Source organism: Platalea leucorodia, assembly GCF_965183815.1.
Source record: "Platalea leucorodia genome assembly, chromosome: 7".
Taxonomy (NCBI): Eukaryota; Metazoa; Chordata; class Aves; order Pelecaniformes; family Threskiornithidae; genus Platalea; species Platalea leucorodia.
The window spans coordinates 44,896,330-44,918,885 of NC_138829.1; the positions used below are offsets into that span (position 1 = coordinate 44,896,330).

Here is a 22,556-nt window from a genome sequence, read left to right on the forward strand (position 1 = left end):
AGACCTGCACCGCCCTGTCTGCCCAAGTCTTCAGCTGAGACATAGCTCCTCCGGCTCCCACCTGCCAGCACATCCTCAGGCCACCCCACACTGAGGCAATACAGGGATGCATGAAGCCTTCCTCACCACACATGGGAATCCCGTTTTTCAGGCTGCTCTCCTGTCAGATCAGGGATGTGGTTGGCTCAGGGCAGGTTTTAGAGCCTCATTAACACTCTGCAATGAGGCCTGGCAGCAGCTGATTTGATTTAAAGTTCATTTCCAGGCTGTGATTTAAGAGAAGATTTGCTTAATGTTCTCTAACAGACTCTTCTGACTGGGAGCTTGAGTGCTGCCTAATGACAGCCTTATTTATTGTAATGTCTTTGCAGCGCAGAGTCTAGAGGAGCCGGGCAGGAGCGCAGCAGCTGCCGGCAGGTGCTCAGACAGCAAGGGAAGCATCCCTTACCGCAGAGTGGTAACACTGGGGCGTGCATTCCTTTATCCAGAACAGCCAGATACTGCACCCTTTTTCTGCTTTGAGAGGTCAGCAAGACAGGCCACTTGCTTAAGTGGTCTTGCCTAAGATAGACAGTGCTGCATCTCTACATACCTTTTTAAGTGGAAGAGGAGAAATGCCCCTCTTTCTTCCTACTGCAGTACTTGAATGATGGGAAACACAGAAGTGCCTGCTCATCTCCAGACTGGTTAAAAGGCAATTTGCAATCAAGACTCCCAAATGCTCCTCCCTGTTTCCCAGTTTTGGGCTTCCAACTCAAAGGCTGAGCCTGCTTTCCTCCTGGGAAGGGGGTGATCACCATCTGACATGTGTAAGCTACCTTGAGCTTCTGAGCTGGATATACCTATCCCAAGGCTGAACGCAGAGACAACCATCACACAAATGAAGACAGCAGGTCAAGCAAGGGTTTGTCATATTTTAATGACATTGATCTTTGGTGTTTCCCTCGTTAGCACTCACGCTCTCCCCGTCCTTCCTCCACAAGCCTGCTAGGGATGGAGAGTTACAAACGAAAAGGAAAATCACATTTGAGACTAAAAACAAAATATCAGAGCCTTGATTTCTCCACTAGAAACTACATGTACAAGGTCAAGATTTCACATGCAACACCTTACATCACAGACCCATACCTCACACCCTGGCCTGGAGCTGAAAGACATTTCCTGCCCCCTGCCAAGGAGGTGCAGCTCAGTCCTGGTGCCGTGAAACCACCGGGATGGCTCGTTCATGTTAATATTGGCACAGCTTAGAACATCCTTGTGTGAACTTCATCCTGACTAGAGAGCAGTAGCCCCTGTCCCTCTACCCATCTATACAGCAGCTCTGCTTAAGTTCCCGCCAAGTACTAAACTAACTCTCTAAAAAGGAAAGATCCCCACCTGTGAGCCGACCCTGAGCCATGCAGGTTTTGGCAAAGCCCAGTTCTTCCCAGAAAAGACCACAGCACAGGCAGGACGGGCCTCAGAACACCACACTGAGAGGGGAGCAGTGCTGTGCCACGGAGCGGGACTGTGGCCTGGAAGACTCCTCCACTCCAGCAACGGAGCTGGAGCATCACGCCCAGTAGGACTGCTTGTCTCCAGATGGATGCTGCAGGCCCCCTTCCCTTCATTCTACTGATCAGCCCCTGGGCATAAAAGGGCAGGAAAGAGGAAAGGAAAGAAGCTTTACAAAGGATGACACTGACCGAATTGCAGAGTTAGGGCTGAGCTCAGGGGATCCCATGGGGCTTCAAAATCTGCATGATGTGCAGCCAGTATGGTTCATATGCCTCTTAACTCTTCAGCAGTGCGAATGTTGGAAGTTAAGTACACTTTCTTCCCCGTGGCTTCCCTTGCAGTCCTTAACCCTTCCCACTCATCTAGGATAGAGAAGCCCTCTGAACCACCAGCATCCTGTCAGAGCCACACGTCCCTACTCTTCCAGCTCCTGGCCAGCTGTGAGGTACAGGTCTCTGCTGAGCAGTACAAGGGTAGCACCAACACACAACTCAATCTCTACCTGTTCCGCGACTCCCCACTGGTGCTGTCATTACTATAGAAGTTGGTACTGTCAGGAAGATGGTTATTATTAGTTAGGTCACTGTATTCAATTGGTCCCTCAGTGTCCATGGAGGACTGGGCCTGCTCTGGCAGGTCCAGATCACCAGCGCTTTGTCCTTCACTCCCGCTAGGGGCTGTCCGCGGGCTCAGGCCGTGCTCTGACAGCTGCATAGACTCTGAAAGGATCCGTCCCTCCAGCTCAGCTGCCAGCTGCTGTGAGGTGGACTGCTGTGCTGATGTGCCCTCAGCTCCGGTGGACTCTGCACCAGTCTGAGAGCTGCGGTGGATCCGGTGGCTCACAATGATGTTGTTGCCAAAGCCGCCCATGGATGCCATGGTGGTGCTCTGCTCCCGCTGGACCACGGCAGTCATGCCACCTTCTGCCATCAGCCTTTGGATCCTACTCAGGGCATCCTCCCCGCTGGCCCCGTATTCTGGACCTTCACCTGCAAGAGAAAGCAGAAGCAACTTTGGTGCACAAGGCAAACTACAAGACAAAGAGAAAGCATGCTGGGTAGATGCATCACACAGTGCAGATGTGCTGGGACAGAAGACGGATTTTGTTCCAGAGGGAGCCCAACATTTTATTTCCATAACTTTCGGTGAAGTGCCAAACAAAGGCACTGAACTCTGTCAAGAAAATCTTGGCCACTCCCACAGGTATCCCTCACAGACCTGCATGTCCAAGCCTTGGAGAAGCAGCTCTTATCTACCCATAGAGGTGGGGAGAAAAGAGGAGTCAAAGAGGCAGTGTGTTTTCTCACAGCTGCAGAGACAGTCCAGCCAGTCCCACAGGGGCTGGAAGAAAAACCTGTTTGCACTGCAATAAACAAAACATTTCACCATGGTATTAAAGAGTCCTGTGGCCTTTCCTACTTCACCTGTTTGAGAACACCCCAGGCAGATGACATGATGGCAATCTCCCCAGTTATCAGGGAGGACACAGGCAGCTGGTCAAGAGCAGACAGTAGCTATAGAATGCAATCTGTGCTTCCACATCACCTATGATCAAGGAAAGATCAAGCATGTAGGCTCCTGTTCCCCTTGACTGGTATCTTTTGAGGAATACAAAAAACATCTCTTAAGACCTAGAGTCTTTGCCTACTCTATCTCTGAGCCTTCCCTTCATAGTCAGGCTGTACTGAGCTCTGAGGGAACCATTGTCAGAAGCCTTGGTTGCTGGAGATTACTTTTGAAGAACAAAATCTGTCAGAAAAATAGTCCATGTATGAGATTAAATCCCCATGGCAGGAAAGTCCAGCCCAGTTCTGTTTCCCAGCATCCTCCTTTTGCTACAAACCCTACCCAGACTGTTTGGGGAAAACAATCTGTAATCATAAACTGCTAGAATCATTCCACAGTGGGATCCTGATGATTTTATTAAAGAGATAAATCTCACTCCCAGCTCCATGAAGCCATCGCAGTGCTGATTAGAGGAGAGGAGAAAGCCATGAGCTCTCCTGGCACCAAGGAAATGAACACAAACGTCAACAAGGCTAGATGAAGGCAGGAGTTAAAACACAATAAAAACCAAATGCCACACTGACTAGGAAGACAAAACCGCTTGGGGCTGTGGGGTGGAGATCATGTATCCAATGTGAGAGCCGGGGTATTCAGCACAGTCTACAGCACGCCACCGTAGAGGTTATTTTTTAAAAAAGCAAGATAGTTAAAGCTGTTAACATGTTGTGCAGTCACTCAGTGGCAGCTTATTCCCTTTCCTCATGGGCTCAGTGGTACTTGCATCAAACACCACCAGCTTCCTCCACCACAGGGTACGGCTAATTTCATCTTCAAGCAAGCCTGCTGACATACTGCCCTGCTGTAGAAATACTACACACATTAAGGGCAAGTTTAATTCTCACAAGTCGACTAAGTCCCTTTCTGCTAGGAATGTAGTAAGCCTGCTATATCCACTACACATACAGCAATTACATAGCTCCTTGGTCAGAGCATCAGTGAGACCACAGAGACACCGATAACCACATGAGAACGTGGAGCAGAGCCTAGAGGAGTGAGCAAGAATACCCCCCTGGGCAGAGCCTGACCCACAACTCCAGCAGAGAAATCCTGTTCAGGATGTGGCTGATGCATGAACTAGGAACCTAGCTGACCAGCACAAAGGCTGAGGCAGACAGACAGAGGCAGCTATTAGTCTGGAAACTCCAGTGTGAAAAACATGCATGCCAGGGGATACTGAAGCATTAATCATGAGCAGAAGTAAGTGGAAGGTTTGAGAAGCATAGTTTTGGATTCAGTCATTGCTTCCTTCTGAGGGCACAGTCGTAAGCACTTTGTTACCAACCATCTGGCCAGGCCAGAGAGGAAACCTGAGAAAGCCAAGATGTGCAACCTGGCTTAGAGACATGCCAGTCAGCCCCATCTACACAAGTCCTGAAACAGCAGGTACTGTGCTCTTCACAGATCACTTACTATAAAATAGCCCAATACAGGAGCATTGGAACAGCGAATCAGCAAGAATCCCCAACCAGTGCTCCTCAGCATTACAAATGTGCTTCACCAGAGGAGTCCATGCAGGCAGCGCACACCACAGCACTCCTTGCTCTTCCCTGCCCCTTAATTACCATGTGCCATGGCTGAATTTCCAGTTGAGGCAGCTGCTTGCTCAGAAAACAGGCAAGGGCTGATCCCACAGCAGAAATCAGCAAGTCATGAGCCTTCAGATTATGAGCACAGAGATACAGCAGTGTTGGAAATTCCAGAAAGACAGCCTGTCAAGGGCCAGAAGTGAGCCTCACAATTCAAGCAGCCAAAAAGCGCCTCTGCTTTGGGGGTTGTCCTCCCTCCTCCCCCTTCAGGTTTCGACAATGACTTTGGCTGACTGGTTCAGAGCAAAGCTTCCTGCGCGATTTGCCTTGAGCTGAGCTACAGCACAGATTCGCATACGGCCCGTGTCTACTGCTTGGTGACTCCCACACACGTTCCTTCACCAGGCTACATTAGTACTCAGTGCAAGTGAAATAAGCTAACTTCCATCTGGTAGAGGTTCTGAGTGTGCACACAGGCACCTACCCAAAACAACAGCAATGCCGTAAACCCCACACCTCAGATTGCTAGAAGTTTCAACTTGCTGCAGTGGCCAAACCCCATTCCCTTCACCACCAGTTGAACAAAACCAGGACAGAGAGAAACCCCATACTCATGACACTTTTTTCAGACTCCAAAGAGTCTAGGCATATCCAGAGCATGAACCTGAGCTTGTGCAGGAGTCGGCCAAGGCACATCTAATTCTCCATACGGAGAAGGCAATTCCTCTTCTCTCATTTTATGCTCAAAACTACGTTCTCCCAGGCTCTGTAAAACCCTTTATCTTAAGCTCTCATTTTTCTAAGCCTACCTTCTAGGGTCAGAAAACTAGAAAAACCTCACAGAGCACTACAGACAAAATCTAGAAAACTGAGCTAACCAGCTCCAGCTACAGTGTGTGAAGCACCGGTGTTAAGGATTAACACCTGCCAAGTCGTTCTCCACCTAGGCTGTCCCTGTATCAGAATCCATCACAGAGCAGGAAGCAATCTTGAGACACAGCCTCCACCTTTTTCTGGACAGGGACACAAGTTCTGTGCCTGACAGGACAGAAAAGCATCACCCGTGGTTCCTGTCTGCAATACAATTAAGTATGTGTTGTGTCCACAGTGCTGTGTTCCTACAAACCTTTTCTACTCTAACTGAAGTGACCTTTCCAGAGGTCCAAAATCCCATATATCCCAAACACAGACACAAAACATTACTCGTGAGAATAATTATCCCAAAGACCAGGGGATTTCTGTCAGTCTAGCTGACTGGCTCCAACATTTAACAAAATACTCCCTAGCTAATGCAGCTGTGTTTAGAAGTTCTCTGCCACGCTACTCCAGCAAGACAAGAGTTTGGCACAGAAGACTACAAAGGCGAAACATCTGGCAAACTTTCAATGGGGCTGGGCATAAGGCAGGAGCATTTCCACTCTTAAATTAAGTGGTCTCTGAAGTACTTACATGGAGTACAACTTGTTTATCTCTGGGCATGGACAGCACACACCCGATAAAGACCAAAGGCCACAGAAGCAAGGATGAGATCACGCTCCTCTGTGGCTGTGTGATATACTGACTTTGCTCTTGAATTTTTTCCTATTTTCAGCTTTCCTCTTTCTAAAACCAGCAGTAGTTAGTAGCCATGCTTGCAAACAGAGCTGCAAAATTAGAACTAAGAGTAAGCACTGTAGAGATATCTAAGTCTTCAGAGAACATGGAATAATAGCTCTGAGGTGTGAGCTGACCCACTAATTCAGATGCTCAAAGATAAAAATATCAGCATTTTAAAATTAATTCACTCCTTGCATAAGAATAGGAAAGGGAGGGTCATAGCACAGCATAACCAGCTATGAATAATCACATCTCCCTTAGTGCCAGAAGAAATACTACCAGTTACTTTTCTCCCCGACCGAGCTCAGAAGCATGTTCACCCTTCCTTTCTGAGGCAGCTAATCCAAACAACTCCACAGAACAGTGACACAACTGCTTTGACTTGTAACAAATTTCTTAGCAATATCTCACCTTGGTGATTTGTATGCATGAAATTTATTTTTGTAATGCGAGTTTAAAAGTAGCCCCCGTCACTTAATCCCAAGAGAGCCGGGTACTTGGAGTAGCTCACACTCTAAAAGTTTGCGTAGTACATGCTTCTAGAACCTGATTCTATTTTTTAGGTAGTGCTTTTCAGAGAGCTTTAAAGAGAAACCGAAATCTGCAGTTCTATAGGACATATGACACACATTTTACAGATGGACGGGCAGATGAAAGGTTAAGGGATCTACCCATGTTTCTACTTGGGAGAATGGGAGGCAGATCTGGAAGCTGATCCCTGGTGTCCTGGTTCCCATTTCCACACCTATCACACAGAAGTCATATCACATCTGACAACAGCATTGCAAGAACATGTTCAGCTAACGTAAAACAACATGTTTCTTTTTAGCATTCACGAGGTTTGGCTGGGGACAGGGTATTCTTGCCCATGCCCCCAGCACATGTTCCTAAGGTCTCAGATAAAGAAGTTACATCACATGCAGGCACACTGACTCTGCTTATAAGTGCTCTTTAGGCATCCTCAGGATGCTTTGCTTATACCAGGAAAGTTTCACTTGCATGTGCTGTCTTTTCACTACTAACAGTCTGAACAGACTGAATCCCACAAAGCCTTCATTTTACAACCCTTTTCCCTCTCAAAAGTATCTGCTGCAACCTCTGAAAGCAGTTGGACGTGATGGAAATTTGTGCAGGCTGGTGAGAACCACTTCAGCCAAATAGGTTAAAAACTGTATATGGCATGACAGTAGTCAATATGTTGCTCCCCCAAAGACAGGCAAAGTAGCAATCTACTGATAGCAAGTCTTCCAACGGCTACAATTTCAGTAGTTCATAACATGTGCCTACTTGCACAATGAGCATTGAGCTAGCTATCTGAATTTTAAGTCCCAAAGATAATGCAGATGATAGGAATTAAGGTGACAATTGCCTTTCAGTTATTTCCATCAAGGTTTTTCTGAGTGTGGGTTATTTTTTTCTTTTTAAACAACTGGATTACCTGAAAGACATATTGATATACTGTCAATAGCCAGGGGACAGCATGGTGCACAATCAAATGTCCTGCAGCTCTGCAAAGGTCCCTTTCCCTCAGCCTGCAGCACCTTTTGCACAGTTGCAGTCCCTGACAGTTACTGTCACTTGCATCCTACTCCACAGATCCAGCAGCCTAAAGAGTGGCAGCCACAGCCTGACCCAGTCTGGACTGGCAATTACAATTTCTAAAGGTTAAAGCTTTGGGCCATTAAATTTCATTAGGAATTTTTGTTGTTTTTTTAAGTGAGACTGAATTTGCCAGTTGAACACAAATCCCTCCCCCATCATACTTGTCCATTTGCAAGGGAAGGCATAGTGTAACTCCCAACAGATTGTTTCTAATTAAGAGTGCCTCGAAGTTACAACTCTATCACTATTTCCACTATGTCTGTCAGCTTAAAAGAAAAGTAGGAGACAGCTGAAACACTGTTTTAGGCATTTCTTGGTACCTCTCCTAGTTTCCTCTCAACTCTAACTTCCTTTGGTTTATGTGTGGCTTGGGAGCAGAGTTCAGAAGGCAGCTATCAACTGCTGCAAAACAAAAAGATACAGACATTAGAGGGATTCTAATAAAGTCATCATATACTCATTCCTCCAAAGGAGGTAGAAAGATAATCAGAACAGCAAAGTCCCCGCAGAGCTTTGCATGAGAAAAGGAAACTATTTATACCCGCGCAGAGCTTAATTAGATTTCTGATGCAATTCTGCATACCTTTTTTTTTTTTTTGTACAGTAAGCACATATCTGCAAGAAGTGCCCTGAGCCAGAATTCCCCACAACAGCGGTGCTGACAGGACGCAGGACAGAAACCCACTCTTGGGGTAGCACTAGCCTTTCTTTTTTTCTTTTTTGTTTTTAAACATTCAAGGGGTTTTTTTGGTTTTGTGTTTTTTTCCCCTCACGACAAGGTGAAAACTAAAACACTTTCCTTTACATTATTCAGAATCACATCTGATTTATCCATTCTGCTGCTGATAATACTGCTAAGCCTTTATGTAGTGATTTACATCTTCAAAGCCCCATACAAAACACTAATTAATCTTCACAGCCCCTGGGTACTGTACTATGGGAAGCTTTATTCCCATTGGGTAGATGATTAATAATTTGCCCTAGGTCAAACACCAAGTTAGTGGTAGCACATTTTTTCCTTTTTTTTCCTCCTTTGTGTCCCTGACATCTAGATCCTGCTATTAGGAAAGACCGTTTCCCTTTCAACAGGCAAAGAGTTATGGCAGATACAGTGGGCAAATTAACCATCAGAAGAGCAGCACAGCACTGAATCTAGCCTGCCTGAACACACTGGACTAGCATCACAAGAGTTTATGCTGCTGGAAAAACAGTAACCTTGACGTCACAAGCAGCGCAATGGGGCTCAAGTGTAATGTGAAGCACAAAGACTCTTGGATGAACCAGACCACCGATGCCACAAGTCCCTGGCTATCTGGTTGAGGTGTCGGTAAGAAGAGCTGAAAATTTGTCTTTCTGCTTCATGATAGGTCCTTGTACTATTCCTCTGTCATGGATTACAGTTGTTTTTTCGGATGCTAGACGTTCCTCATAGTTAATGTCTTGACAGCTCCCTGTTTTGAGCTGCTCTTGAGCCTTTGCACAGGAATTTCCACTGAGGATGCAACTGGCATAAGAACTGATCAACTACAGGGTAAGACCACTTGGCTTACGTCCAGTGCATGCATCCATATTGGAATAACTACTAAAGATCCTTATATAGGAGACAGGAGTGTGACAGCCTATTTTGCAAAGGGACATGTGATAAGTCAGCATCTGAGCCAGAAATCACACCACATGGAACCCGCCAATCTTCTTCCAAGCAAGAAAGGGAGACAAAGAGAAGCCTCTGTCCTAGGCTTGTTATCTACACTCCTTTTCTTCCAAATGCTACATGTTTTGCTTCTTTGTAGAGAGATCCTGCCCAAGGCATTGGTAAAGGACATCCCTTCGCCATCTCATTAATGGTTTAGTTAAAAACCATGATCTAGATCTGAAAATTGAAAGGTTAATTAGAAAGAACAAGATAATGAAACCTTCAGATGACTGCAGAACAGCAACAGAGAGAAGCAGCACTGGAGAACTCGACTGGTTTATCAGAGCAGAGAAAGACCCCCAATCCTGCAGCATCAGCCATCATGGCCTTGATGCAAGAAGGTCCCACACTGTACCCTGTTCTCAGTCTGCATACCACATTCAGTGGAAGAACCAGTTCCCACAAGTTCAACATTTGTCCAGACATCCTACGTTCCAGCCTTATTCACATGCCCTCAGCTGTACTAACCTTCCAGAGAGGTTAATCTCAGCTCTGCTGAGATAAGCAGATGGGAAACCCCACAGGTCAGGAATTTGCCACTTAACTTTGAACAGAAGAGCCGAGATCAGAGAAACACAAAGCCTTATCACACACACTGGATGCTGCACAGCAGAAACTGTGGAAGAGTCACATGCCGAAAAGCATCTTCCAGAGTGATAGAGCACAAGTAAGCATACAGCCACAAACAGGCATGTCACGGGCTGCCTCCCAAAGCCAAGTGGGTTCATCACAAACCAACAACTTCAAAACTGTCTCCTTGATTTTCTCTGTCTTTCCTATGTATATACTGCCCAACTCCTTCCTAATCAAGCCTTCAGAGCTGGATTCAAGCACAATGCTACAGTATAGAGACAAGAAGCCTGGACAAAATCATCATGCTTTCAAAAGATCAGTGACTTTATCATCATATAGGAATTGCACATCAGCTTCCAGCTCTTTCCATGTTTGTAAGTCTTCCTGGACTGGAAAACACCAGAGGCATTTTTGAATAGCTGAGCTGGACACTCATCACCGTTTTCATCAACCAGACTAAACACAATACTCATACCTGCTTTGTGAGAAGTGATTGACAATATTTTATTTTGTATCCAGATGCTGAGCTTGTGAAGCCTGCACAGGTTTTAGATGCAGAGATTGAAGGACCAAGCTAAACTCTAACACAGAGGCGGAAAGGATAATTCTTAACAGTTTGCAGCCTTACTGATGGTTAGAGTTCAGGAGATTTGTGAGGAGTGATGCCAGTACAGCTGATTCTGCAAAGACACAATCATCTGGAGAAGAGTTCATTTTGCCCTCTAAAAGCATGTGAAAAAGACAACTTCTCTATTCATATGGACAGAGATTCACTCTCCTGATCATCTTGGCCTGGCTACAGGCAAATTAGGCTAGAGAAATCTTTGCTGAGGAGATAACAGGAGAGTGTGTGTGTGTATGTGGAAACTCCTCATTCACCAGGTAAGCTCTGCCAGGTAAATCATTGCTTGAGCTCCTACCTTCCCCAGTCCCTGCAGAGGCGGATTCCTGCTCCTGTACCTCCCTCTCTGTCTGAGTCTCGGCATTCTGCAGCTGAGGCGCCAAGGTCTGGGTACCCTGCGAAGTCACAGAGGTGGGGGGGTTTCGGGGTTGCAGGCCTATGGCATTCATCAGGCCCATGTCCCTGTCTGTCCTCCATGTGGCTCTGCTGGTTCTGAAAAGAGAGAAAAACAAATAAGACCAGGAGCATTGGAGGCAATGTGCCCCAGCAAGACTGAAGCATCCATCTGAGCCTCTTCTTGCCTCCTCTCCAACCAGGCACCTGCTAGCCACTATGCAGATGGGGCTGGAGGGAATTGTGACCTGCACTTATTTACACACACACAGACACCGCTCTCCAGCCTCAGCTGGATGGTGTCTTGAGTTTTAACCCAACAGAGTCTAATAGTCCACTCACCCTTCCACAGAAGCGGCGTGTCTGACAGGCATAGGTAGATATCCCTGCAGCATCACTAAGCCTGCAGAAAAACTCTGTCTTGGGGTCACCGAGCTGAGTAGGCAACACAACATGCAGTGCAGGACCACAAACACACACACAAACCTCCCTCTGCACTTTGGCAGGGTGGTTTTAACTCCCAAGGACGCAGCCTGTATCCCTTCCCTCCTCTGGACCTTCTAGTTTGTCAACATCACACATGAATGCTCTCCAGCAGGCATTTCTGCCCGTTCCAGTCGGACAAGAGAATTTCTCTGTTCTCAAAAGCAAACAGGAACCACCTCAAGGCTCATTAGCTTCTCAGGATTGAACAATTGAAGTGTACGATGTTACAAGAGCTGAATCTTGACAATGCTTGGATGCTCTTTCCAAAACTGACCTCTGGCTGTAAGTGCTGGGAATGGTAAAGAGATTTCTAGGAAAGATTGCCTCATTCACAACCTTTTTCATACAGTTTTGAAACCTGCCACACTTTTCTTGCTCTCTCTTTGAGCTAGTTCATTCTTGAGCTGCATTTCTGCCTTCAAGCTGCTCCTAAGCCCATCATGCAAGACTGATATGTGCTGTCAAAAAACATGAATAGTGGCAATATCCACTCACATGGCAGAGTAAAGAATCTCTACTGCTTATTTTTCACCGTCAATCAGTCCAAGGCTGTGGGACAGCACAGACATTGCCCTGCACACCAGCTCATAACTTCCTTGGGATCCTGGAGCTCACAATTCAGAAACAAGACTGTCACCCTCTTACTGTGAACAGATGGCTTATGGAGAAGTACGCGCCTGTGGGGCAAGAAGCAAGGGACTGCAGCATCATCCTCGTGTTTAGAGTAACTAATGTGTGCATCACCAAACAGAATGGATGAAGCAGCCATTAGGGCTGTCAAGGGATTTAGCTTTATTTTTAGAGTTTATTGCTGAGAAACAACTGTCCCATGACCAGAAACTAACGGGACGAAAACCAGTCATCAGGACCATCCAATGGATTTGCACTCATCTCTGTGAAACCCCGTGTTCTTCAGTTATCCTCCAAAAGCCATTTACTTTGCATAGTGGTTTTGATGCACGAAGCCCCACACGTTCCTCCCGCAGCTTGCTCACGAATGTTACTGAGGCCATGGATGACACATGTACTTCGCTATCACTGGCAGCGCTTTTGGGCACTGAATGTCACTTGCTGGAAGCAGGCCAGGTAACTCAACTAGGCAGTCTCAAAGGGGGGAAAAATTGCATATTTAAAGCTGCCAGTGCTAAGGGAACAAAGAAGTCGTGCTGTCAGATGTAACAAAAGCGGCAGAAAGGGTCAGATCTCTCTAACCCACACCCAGGAGACTCACCCAGGCCTCTCAGTGCTCCTGCTGCTGGAATGCACAGCGAAGACATTCTCATTCAGCTGGTCCCAGTGGTACTCAACTCCAGAGTTTAAGGCCCTTGAAACACCAAAGAAGGAAAAAATATTAGCATGACAGGACATTATTCCAGCCAGCACACATTATGTTCCCACAACACAAAGGGCAGTGTTGATTCCTGCCCTACAGAAACTGCAGATCTAGCTCAGTTCACATTTTCGTTAAAAGGACTCATCACTGTAAACAGCCTTGCAAACATGGAGTGCTGTATTACCCAGATTGCTCTGGAATATTCCATTCATTTCAATTCAGTATTAGCACTGAGGCACAGCAACAGGAGCAGAGAGATTTTCAGGAAATGAAGACATACAACTGTGTGTACAAAATCAGGTTACCCTAACTCCAAGTGACTAAACAAAGAATTGGAATGGGAAGGCCAATTCTCTCTGTGGTGCCTGCCAGCATTTCCGGCACTAGGTAATGCTAAGTAAAACACTGCTCTTATTCAACATTTAGTATCTTTGCAAATGGTTCTCATTCTACCTATAAATAAATCTCTATACAGCCCTCTCACTAACAGTCACTGTGGAGCAAGGGCAGATGCAGAGGCTATTTTAATAAGTTTCCACAAAAGAGTTTGTAGTGAATCAATTACGTGTGTGTTCAAAAAGTCCAAAACTTGAATTTTACAGCTAATGCTACTAAGTTTAACAGAACAGCAAACGCTCTGGCAATCTTTCACAGTGCATTTCCCAAAAAGAAACACGAAGCCAGGGCTGGCTAATCACTTCACAGGAACAGGCAAGGTTAACAATGTATAGCTAATCATCCCATCATTGCTGAAGACTACAGGTAATCACAGAAATTGAACCACCATAACACTGTAAGTGCGTCTCCCACTATTTCTAAGGCCCAACAGCTCTTAGACTGGAAGAGGATAAGAGCAAATCCAGCTTCCTCTGTGCCATACAGAAATGCCAGAGGACAGGTACACACTGTGTAGTCCAAGGCAGCATGGAGATCTCCCACCTACTGCTGTGTCCCACGTCCAGAAGCACTATCGTCTGCATTACCATGAAAGAGACTTTCTGTACAGTGTTTTGCCATGCCACGCTGACGCACCAGCTCCCTGTGAGCTGGCCTGGGGGTTTCGAAATGGTGCTGTGTACCACCACACGGCTGCTGGACTGCAGACACCTGATGGTGCTAGGTGAAGAGTTAACAGTGCTATGCAATGGTCAACACAAGGCGAGTGAAAAACAAAAAAGGTGCTGTGCAGACAGAAGGGAATTGCATCTGAAGAGCTGGACTTGCACCACACCGCATGCAGTCTCAGAGCATGAACTAAGGGTACTCACATAATTTGAAGAAAGGATTCAGGGCAAGCAGTTGGTAGCTGGTTATGGCTTAGGCACAAACATGGTGTTTTACGTATGTATAAAAGCTGTTGTCCCTGTAATGAGATGCCTCAGCAGAACTGGCAAGAACCCCAGCTTAGAGGGTGCTGCAGGTCAGACATGCTGCAATGGGAGAGCTGTGTGTGCTGGAGGCCTGGGGCTAGGCTGCTGGGCATGACAGCACCCCAGGTTGGGACCAAGGGCGAAAGCTGGAGAAAATCAGGTCAACAAAACCACGCATGGAGTCTACAGGAAGTAATCAGTCATCACTTCTTTTTTTTTTTTTTTTTTTTGTGCTGAGCTAGCCCTGTGCTGCATTATACCCCATGAAAGCAGCTGCCAGGGAGATGCTGATTTACAAAGGCTTCAGAGTTTATTGACAGATGGTAACCTGTCACTAAAACTGTGCCAGTCCCTCTGGCTGTTCCAGCCCCTGCCTAATATACTGAGACTTAGCTTTCACGCTTTGCTTTCTGCAAAGTAGCAAACTCCCTCGGCAAGACTTTCTGACCCGGTAGTCAATATTTCCATAAAATGTCTAGTTTACTTGGTATCTGCAGCTATTACACAACAGAGCTAAAATGACCCATGCTCCTCTCCCCCTCCTTCCACACTTCTTCATGCTTTCCAAAGTACAGGCATGTTCCCCACAGCCACCTACACGATCGGTATTCCAGTCTCTCTGCAGGGCCAAAAAAGCGGCTCAGAATAAACAGCTGGCACTTGCTACTGCAGCAGCCGGCGTCCTCACTGCTACCTTTCAGCAGACTCTTCCCTTGACCAGCTAACCAACTTACCCTCTCCCAACTCCACTCCTTGCAAAAGATTTCAAGCGATAAAGCCCTCAGCACGATCTTTGTTCTCTTTTGCATGCATCTGCATCTCTCTGACCTGGAGCCCACATCTGCCTCTCCACAGCCCTAAGACCAATATTCAGCTTGCTCCCCATTAGGTCTTCCAGCCCTGGATGATTGATTGAGGCTACAGAAGAGATATTTCAGACTGCATCAAGGTACAGTGAGGAAAGCAAATATCTGAACTTAACAGAGGGAACTGGTTTGGTACTATCTTTTATACGAAGATCATCACTTCCCTTGTTAATAAGCAAAGATTTCATCAAAGAAATGCTGCTATTATATGGGTTAAGTGCCAGTTTTAAAACCATGCCTGCATTAGAAACTTGATCACATAATCGCACCTTAAACCAACTTAAGTACACAACAAGATGTGTGTGACAACCACAATTACCTTGGTTTAAATCAGATTTTCAATTAAGCTTAAAGATTTGCACTGGTGTAACCACACCTATTTAAAACAGTGCAGTCTCCTTTTTCAGAAAGCCTAAAGGTTTTTTAACTGCCATTGCAAAATACTGCTTGAATTTTGTAAATTAGCAAGCCTTTCACAGTACGTTTCCCAGGAGATTTGCAAATCAAGGCCTGACTATTCATTTCACAGAAGCAGAGCTTACACTGGAGAAATGAATATTTTTCAGGTAATGTAAGCATTTAACTTTTGCTCCATCAAACTCTAGACATGGAAATGCTGGAAGCACTTTACGTTTTCCAAGGCATAAGGTAGAAGCTCTGTGTAGCACAGAGCATGTTGCCACTTGGATGTGGATGCAGTCAGGAGGACATTTGTTGCCCACGGCTTCAGGGTGAAAAATTGCAATTCTCCACACTGCGTCAGTCATGGACAGTGAAGTCCACTTAGTCAAGTTCTTATTTTCTTCCTTTTTATGGCTGTCACTAAGCTCTCTAAGCCCTCCCTGGAAATTTCCATTAGGTTTGTTAAATGCAGAGCTGCTCACAGCCTGGCGTTCCCAGCAGGAATCTGTTCCGAGATGGACTCTTCCTTCGCGCCTGTGTCCAGCTCACATTATTAACAAGCTTGGAGAGGATGAAGGGCACAGGCTTGCATGCTTTGCTGAAAGTCGAATAAGGATTCAGAATGGAGCCTGTTAAGTACCAAGAGCCAACAACTTAGGCAGCACAGCTTCTCTCTCTGCATGGAGGTCTTACCCACACAGCTCAGGTATGTCCCCCTGAAGAAACTAGGACCAAGCTCTAGGAATTAATGACAAAATTATTCATATGTGACAAGAAAGCTGAAATACGATTTACTGCATTGGCTTAACCAGCATTTGAAAAGTAAAACGACAAAGCACAGGTCAGCATAAAATGACTTGGACATCTGGGTAACTCCCCAGCTGGCATATCCAAAACTGGGAGCTGAAGAGGAGGAGGGATTAGGACAAAAGTTCCCCAACTCTACCATAACAATACAGCTCAGAAGCAAGATGGCAAGACAAAAAACCATAATTTGCAAGTAGGGTATGCATGTCCAGGAAGGCATAAATAGCACTTACTGTCTTTTCAATTAAACCATCCCCAATACTGAAGAAGGTTGCAGCAATGGGCAAATACACTGCTCTCCTTCTTCAAATCCTGCCACATGGAAAGGCCCAACAGCAGCACACTTGTCTGCTACAGCACTGAACTAAATTCTGATTAAGACATTGCTGCCTGCAATCTCATCTAAAAATATCAGCACAACCCCATTACTAGAATGAAGATCGTGGCAAGCCCAACATGGAGAAGACTAGCTGCAAAGTGATGCCATGCAGCATGCAGCTAGGTGAATATCTGATTTTCATGCTGCCAAGGTTTGCTTTCTCCACAAAAGAAATTACATTTTAAAGCTGATTTCTCAAATATACTGTCCATGCAAGATCACTAAGAGCAAGCATACAAAATTAGGTTAGTTTACAAATGACTTGAATTCCCCAAGATGTGCTTTCTTCCCTTTGTGTAAACTTGTCATTTTTAAACCATTCAAACTGTATCAAGGAAATACAGAGTGAGCTACAGAGAGCAAGGTGACACTATGCTAAGGAACAGGAATCCACTGTCCTGGTTTGGGAAGGAAGCAGCAGCACACAGTATCTCACACAATACAATGCTCGGCCGGATTCCAGATGCATCCTTGTCAGCAGCTCATTATCTCTTCTGCCGGCTTGTGATGATCAGCACAGCAAGCCCATCCCTGGCTCCCGTGATTAGCTAGGCAACGGTATTGTCAGTACAAGGCAAAGTTTGGCACTCCCAGCAGCTGCCTGGATAGGAAAACAATCATTTCTAACACCCTACTTCATAAATATTTAGCCTTCTGTGCAGGCAATGAACCACGTGCAGAGACTAATCCAAGTGAACACTGGCTGCAGCGCAAACTGTATGGAACCAGCAAACGGGATTCCTGGAGTAGCTCTGCTGGGCAGCAATTCCCTTTGACCAAGGAAGAGGTAGCAGCTTCACTGGCACCGGCCTATTTCAGAGCACACCCTTGGAGTACAGTCCATGTATGGACTGTATAGGAGTCCTAACTCTATAGGAAGACTGAGTATAGGAATTCCTAACAAGGTAAGTCGTACAGAACACAAGATCTGCAGTTTACAATTAACAACCACACAGACATTTAAGTGACGTATGAAATTATCCTATTCATCACATTCCGAGGAACAATGTAAAGATCACCTCTTCTCCGCAGCTAGCAGCAGGTGCATTTTTACTCCCTATACTGATACAGCCCGCTAATTTTCCAGAATCCTGCGAGCTTTGCCTGCCTGGAAACCAGCAATCATGCAGAAACACATCCTGACACCTACTTGAATTGCCAAAGGTGCTGCAGAAGCCGGACAGCAAGCAGCTTGGTGCAGCTGGTAGCCCTGTGCCTGCTTCAGGGAGGATGCCAACTCAACTCAGAACACTACACAAGATGACTAGCCCCGTTTATTTGATTGTGCAGTCCTGCCAGCTAGGTTAAATACTGGGATTTTTGAAGAGGCTCTATGCAAACTCACACCATTTAAATGAGCTCAGCCTTATAAATTTGGAGGCACCAGTAGCTCGTAACACTCTTCTGGCTCAACACCGTGAATATGCATGAGTTTGTTCTGCCCACACTGGGCAACTAAAGCTGGATGCAATCCATGGTCTTGCGGCCAGTGGATAAGATTTAGATAGAAGGCACACCTCTAACAGTCATCTTCCCTGGGCAAAAATGTGATATCTCAGCTAAGGAAGAGCGTCATCAGTCAGCTAAGCTGCTAGATACCTCAAAGAGAGACAGAGAGAAGAGATATTAACACAGCAAGAAGAACCCAAACAGAATGGTTTCTTCTGATTCACAGGGTCACTACAGCTAAAACCCAAGTGACTCCCAGGAGTCAGCATTTGTAACCTACCTACAGTTTGCGTGTAGCAGATGAGCAGACTCATAAAATGAGCTGAAATGGAGGACACACCAACAGAAAGCATAAGAGGAATTTGTCTTACATTCCAAGGGAGAAAGTCTTAAATTAAGAATCAGTCTTCAATTAAGAATCAGTCTTCCAACAAATTCAACAGGAGTGATAAATGGAAATTAAGCACCAAGACAATGACAGAGCAGAAGGAGAGAATTTTGTATGGAAGTCTGGATGTTCAATTATCTTGAGACCCAAGTACAAATACTGAAGTTGAGAATGCTGCCCTTAAGGGATGTGAAGCTACACAGCAAAACCTGTGTTGAGAATAAGGACAAGAAAAGTCGCTCACAGACAGCCTTCATGCCAATATCAATTCTCCTACCGAAAGGCCACAACAGTTTTTTAAAGCAGCTTTTCCCAGAGCTTTTTTACACCACTCTCAGCGTGACATAGGAAGTTGTTAACTTGTGCCTGAGAGAACACGGGGAACGAACCTTCCTAGTCCCAAACGTGACTCCTGCGCTACTGATGTTGTAATTAGACATCACCTACTTTGACATTTAGAAGAGATATATCCCAATTTGGAGGGTGTATACTGACGCCATCATTAAATGCAAAATATTTGAATGCATGTGCTGCTGTAAGCAGAGGGACAAAACATGTGCAAGGAAGACCCAGAGTTAAGATTTACTCCTACAACACTGGTAAGATTTTTGTGCATCATACAGCACACTACACAGTAGTATTAGCACTATTAAAAAAAAATGCATGTTTATGTGAATAAGAACATACCACCCAGGCCAAATAGCCTGGAATAAACATGGCAGAAATAGACCAAATAAGAATTTCCTGAATTTTCACTAATTTTCTTCTCACTCAAAATATTGCCAGTATTCCATGGTATCCTTCACTTACCTGACTCCAACCACACCAAGTAGTACGCACGGATCCTCTGGAAGGTAAATAACAGACTCCAGAACGCAGAGCTTTAAGTTCCTTAAATAAGGACAGTTTAGCTTGGTACCACCTTAAACCAAGCTCTAAAGATGGATAACTTGCTTAAAGTCCTCTAAAAACCTAAAGGCTTGTTAATTGCTTAAAGTGATTACAGGCAGACTATACTCCAAATAAGCTTTGAACCCTCAGAAGATCTTAAGCTGTTTATGATCTATCAGCTCTTCCAGTGGCTTAGACAATTTAGGATGTTAGGAGTCGTTGGGGGAGCGCAAATTGCTTAAGCCTTCTAAGGCCTTAAACATCTTAAACTGCTACAAGTCTCCAGAGCCAAAGTCACTCTTTAGTCATCTTTGAACTTTCACTAGCATTTTAGCAGAAACTAACGTTTACATTGATTCAAAGGTGACTTCGAAGTAGGTTTGTTTTGTAGATCTTATGCCAACAAACTAAACCAGGAAAATGCATTTAGAATGGGAGAAATCAACTTCAAAATAAACGTTTAAAATTAGCAAGCATAGCAAATGCCTTTTTTTTAATAGAACATTGCAATATGCACACACAAAGCTGCCAAGCTCCAGAACCAAGATCTTGGCTTGGTCTAATCTCAATGAGATCCACAGGGCAAGCCAAGTTTTGTATTTTTAATCTTCATCAGCTTTGAAATTAGCCAACTAAAAAGTGTTCTGTTTAGCACACAGGGGAAACCTCCTCAAAATAAAGGGAAAAAAAGCGACAAAAAAACCCAAATCCACAATTATTACTCCAATTACTCACAGTTTGTAGACACTGAGTTGAGACCATTTACAGAACCAGATAGCTGGAGGATTTAAAAAAGGGAAAGAAAATGAAGGAAAAAGTTGGCTGTTTTATTTGCTAGCTGGATTCACTACAGTCCTGCTAGAAAACACAGGCATAAGGGAGAACAAATAAAACTCCACAAATAAACTGGATCAAAGACCAGAAGATTAAATATGATCTTATTGGAAAGCCAATGGAGTAAACAACCGAATAAGGAAGATCTAGTATAGACCTAGGCAGAAAAGAAAGGTTATAAGAAAGCAGGACGGACTGGTGCTGCCAAAGAGGGAAAAGACATTCTAAAAATAAACATGAGGAAAATAGTACTAGAATGAAAAAAGGTCTATTCATCAGTGAGGCTAAGGACAAAAATCAATGATGACTCAAAGTGGACCAGATACTGAATTTTCTCTCTGAAGTCTCCACTTAAAAAATATCCAAAGGTACTTATGCAATTAGGGAGCAAGAAAAGAAGCCAGACATAGCAGCTGGTTGCACTCATTAAGGGAGGGGAAAGGGGAAAAAAAAAAAAAAAGTTAACTTTTTTGAGTCATTCACACCTGATTTTTAATACATTACAAAAAACTGAGGAAGTGACAAAAGGCCAAAAAAGCCAACTTAGCAGCATTCTTCAAAAAGAAAGCCATGCTTAAATTGACAATTACTCTCTCCTAAGCGTAACTTTTATCCTTAAAGACAGTAATATAACAAAGAGAAAAAAGAAGATACATGAAAACAATGAAAGAGTGAGCCACATGCAGTAGGCAGTAAGTCAAATAATTGCTTGCTTAAAATTTAATTGCTTTTATAGATAGAATTGGAATTAGATAGGATCAGAAAAAAGCAACGGAAGAAAAGGCAACAGATATAAGCAAAGCATTTGGTAACTGTTCTTAAGAGTACTGTGCTCTTAGAAAGATGGCTACCCAATCTGAGAACCAGTAAGGACCTGCAGAAGCCCAGTGACACAGTACACAAACTGGTAAGTAGCAGGGTAAGTTTCTTTAACACTGAGCTCTGTACCAAGTTCCCTTTCTCATGGTGGAAAATAAGTGTCACTAACTACTCAGTGCTTCAGCATATCTTGAAGAATTGGGTGAGGGAAATGAACTTGCTAATAACTGAAGACTTAAAGCAGCTCTCAAAAATTTATCTCTAGGATTCATAGACATATTAAATGGAATTTTATGAGGGCATCTTCCACCTAATGCCATCATTCATCCTGGATATCAAATTCACGTACAGAAACGGAAATAGAAATGGAATAAAAAACAATATCAGAATGGAGATACTGTTTGAAGCCTCCATATTACCACTGTATTTCTTTTGCATCTGCAATGACTGAGCCTCTTGGCACTCAGGATACCTAGGCTTCCCTGCACAATTTGGAAAGAATTCATTTAAATTTTTTCTTAAATGCATGAATAACAAAATCCAAATATAAGCTTTCAGGATGCATCTTTAGTGCAAAATTGGCCATCTTCCCCCCTTTTCAGTCCTTTTATCAATCAAAATAATCTTTTACCCTCGTTTGGAAAATTCAGTGTATCTTGTGGTTAACAGGCAGCAAAAGTCCAGGACACGCATTTGCTTACTTGGCCGTGGTGAAAGGCCACTGTGCAAATGCTACCTTTCAAAAGGCCATTTGCAGGGAGGACTCAGACATATCCAGTATCTCTAGCCGCCCCAGTTAACAGTTGTGAAAACATTGCCTGTGCAGGGTTGCTAACATCCCTCCATTACACACAAAGGAAGACAGCTCCTCCTTCTGTCTCTTTGTTTACTCCATCCTTCAGAAGCTGTTCTTAAAAGGCAAACAATGCACCAGGGCTTATGCTGCTGGGGGCATCATTGCTCGAGGCTGAAGAGCCTGACGAATGGAGCCAGCCAGCAGAGACATGATGCGCCAGGCAGCTGGATAGATCACCATCTCTTTACCAGCGCTGATAACTAGATGCAGACACATTGTCCCCATTACTAGATGAGAGGATACGCAATTCTCTAGAGGAAAAAAAAAACTGAATTGGCATGGACAGACAATTGCAATGATCCTTTGCAAACCATAGGAATTTATCGTGAAGAGAATTTTCCCAGAATAATTTCACGTTTGAGGCAGATCTCACCACAAAGAATTAAAATATGCACACTGCATAGCACTGAATCAATTTGAGACTCTCCACACCTACTTCCCAATGAGAGAATTCCAAGGGATGCTGCCTCTGAACCAGATACATCTTCAGGGGGTATTTTAATTCCATTACCAGAGGCTCTGCCTGCTGAAGAAATCCTTCCTCTCTTGTGCATGCCTGCATTACATAGGTAGCCCTAGACAAGGTGCTTTAAGTGCTTGGTTTTGAA

At 44.7% G+C, this 22,556-nt stretch overlaps 1 protein-coding gene across 10 annotated transcripts in view; it reads right to left on the reverse strand.

Moving 5' to 3' along the window:
* Positions 1-917: 917 nt before the first annotated feature.
* AMBRA1 (autophagy and beclin 1 regulator 1) overlaps positions 918-22,556 on the reverse strand; it is a 141,498-nt gene continuing 119,859 nt past the window's right edge. For 7 of the 10 annotated variants that reach the window (XM_082316823.1, XM_082316825.1, XM_082316820.1 and 4 more), the window contains 3 exons: positions 12,786-12,878; positions 10,974-11,167; positions 919-2,486 (listed from right to left, as the gene is read on the reverse strand). In XM_082316823.1, coding sequence (XP_082172949.1) covers positions 1,996-2,486; positions 10,974-11,167; positions 12,786-12,878 — 778 coding nt within the window. In that variant the 3' untranslated portion in view covers positions 919-1,995. Of the gene's footprint in view, positions 2,487-10,973; positions 11,168-12,785; positions 12,879-20,174; positions 20,218-22,556 lie in introns of those variants that run through there. The other 3 variants (XM_082316821.1, XM_082316828.1, XM_082316829.1) reach the window with 3 other exon arrangements.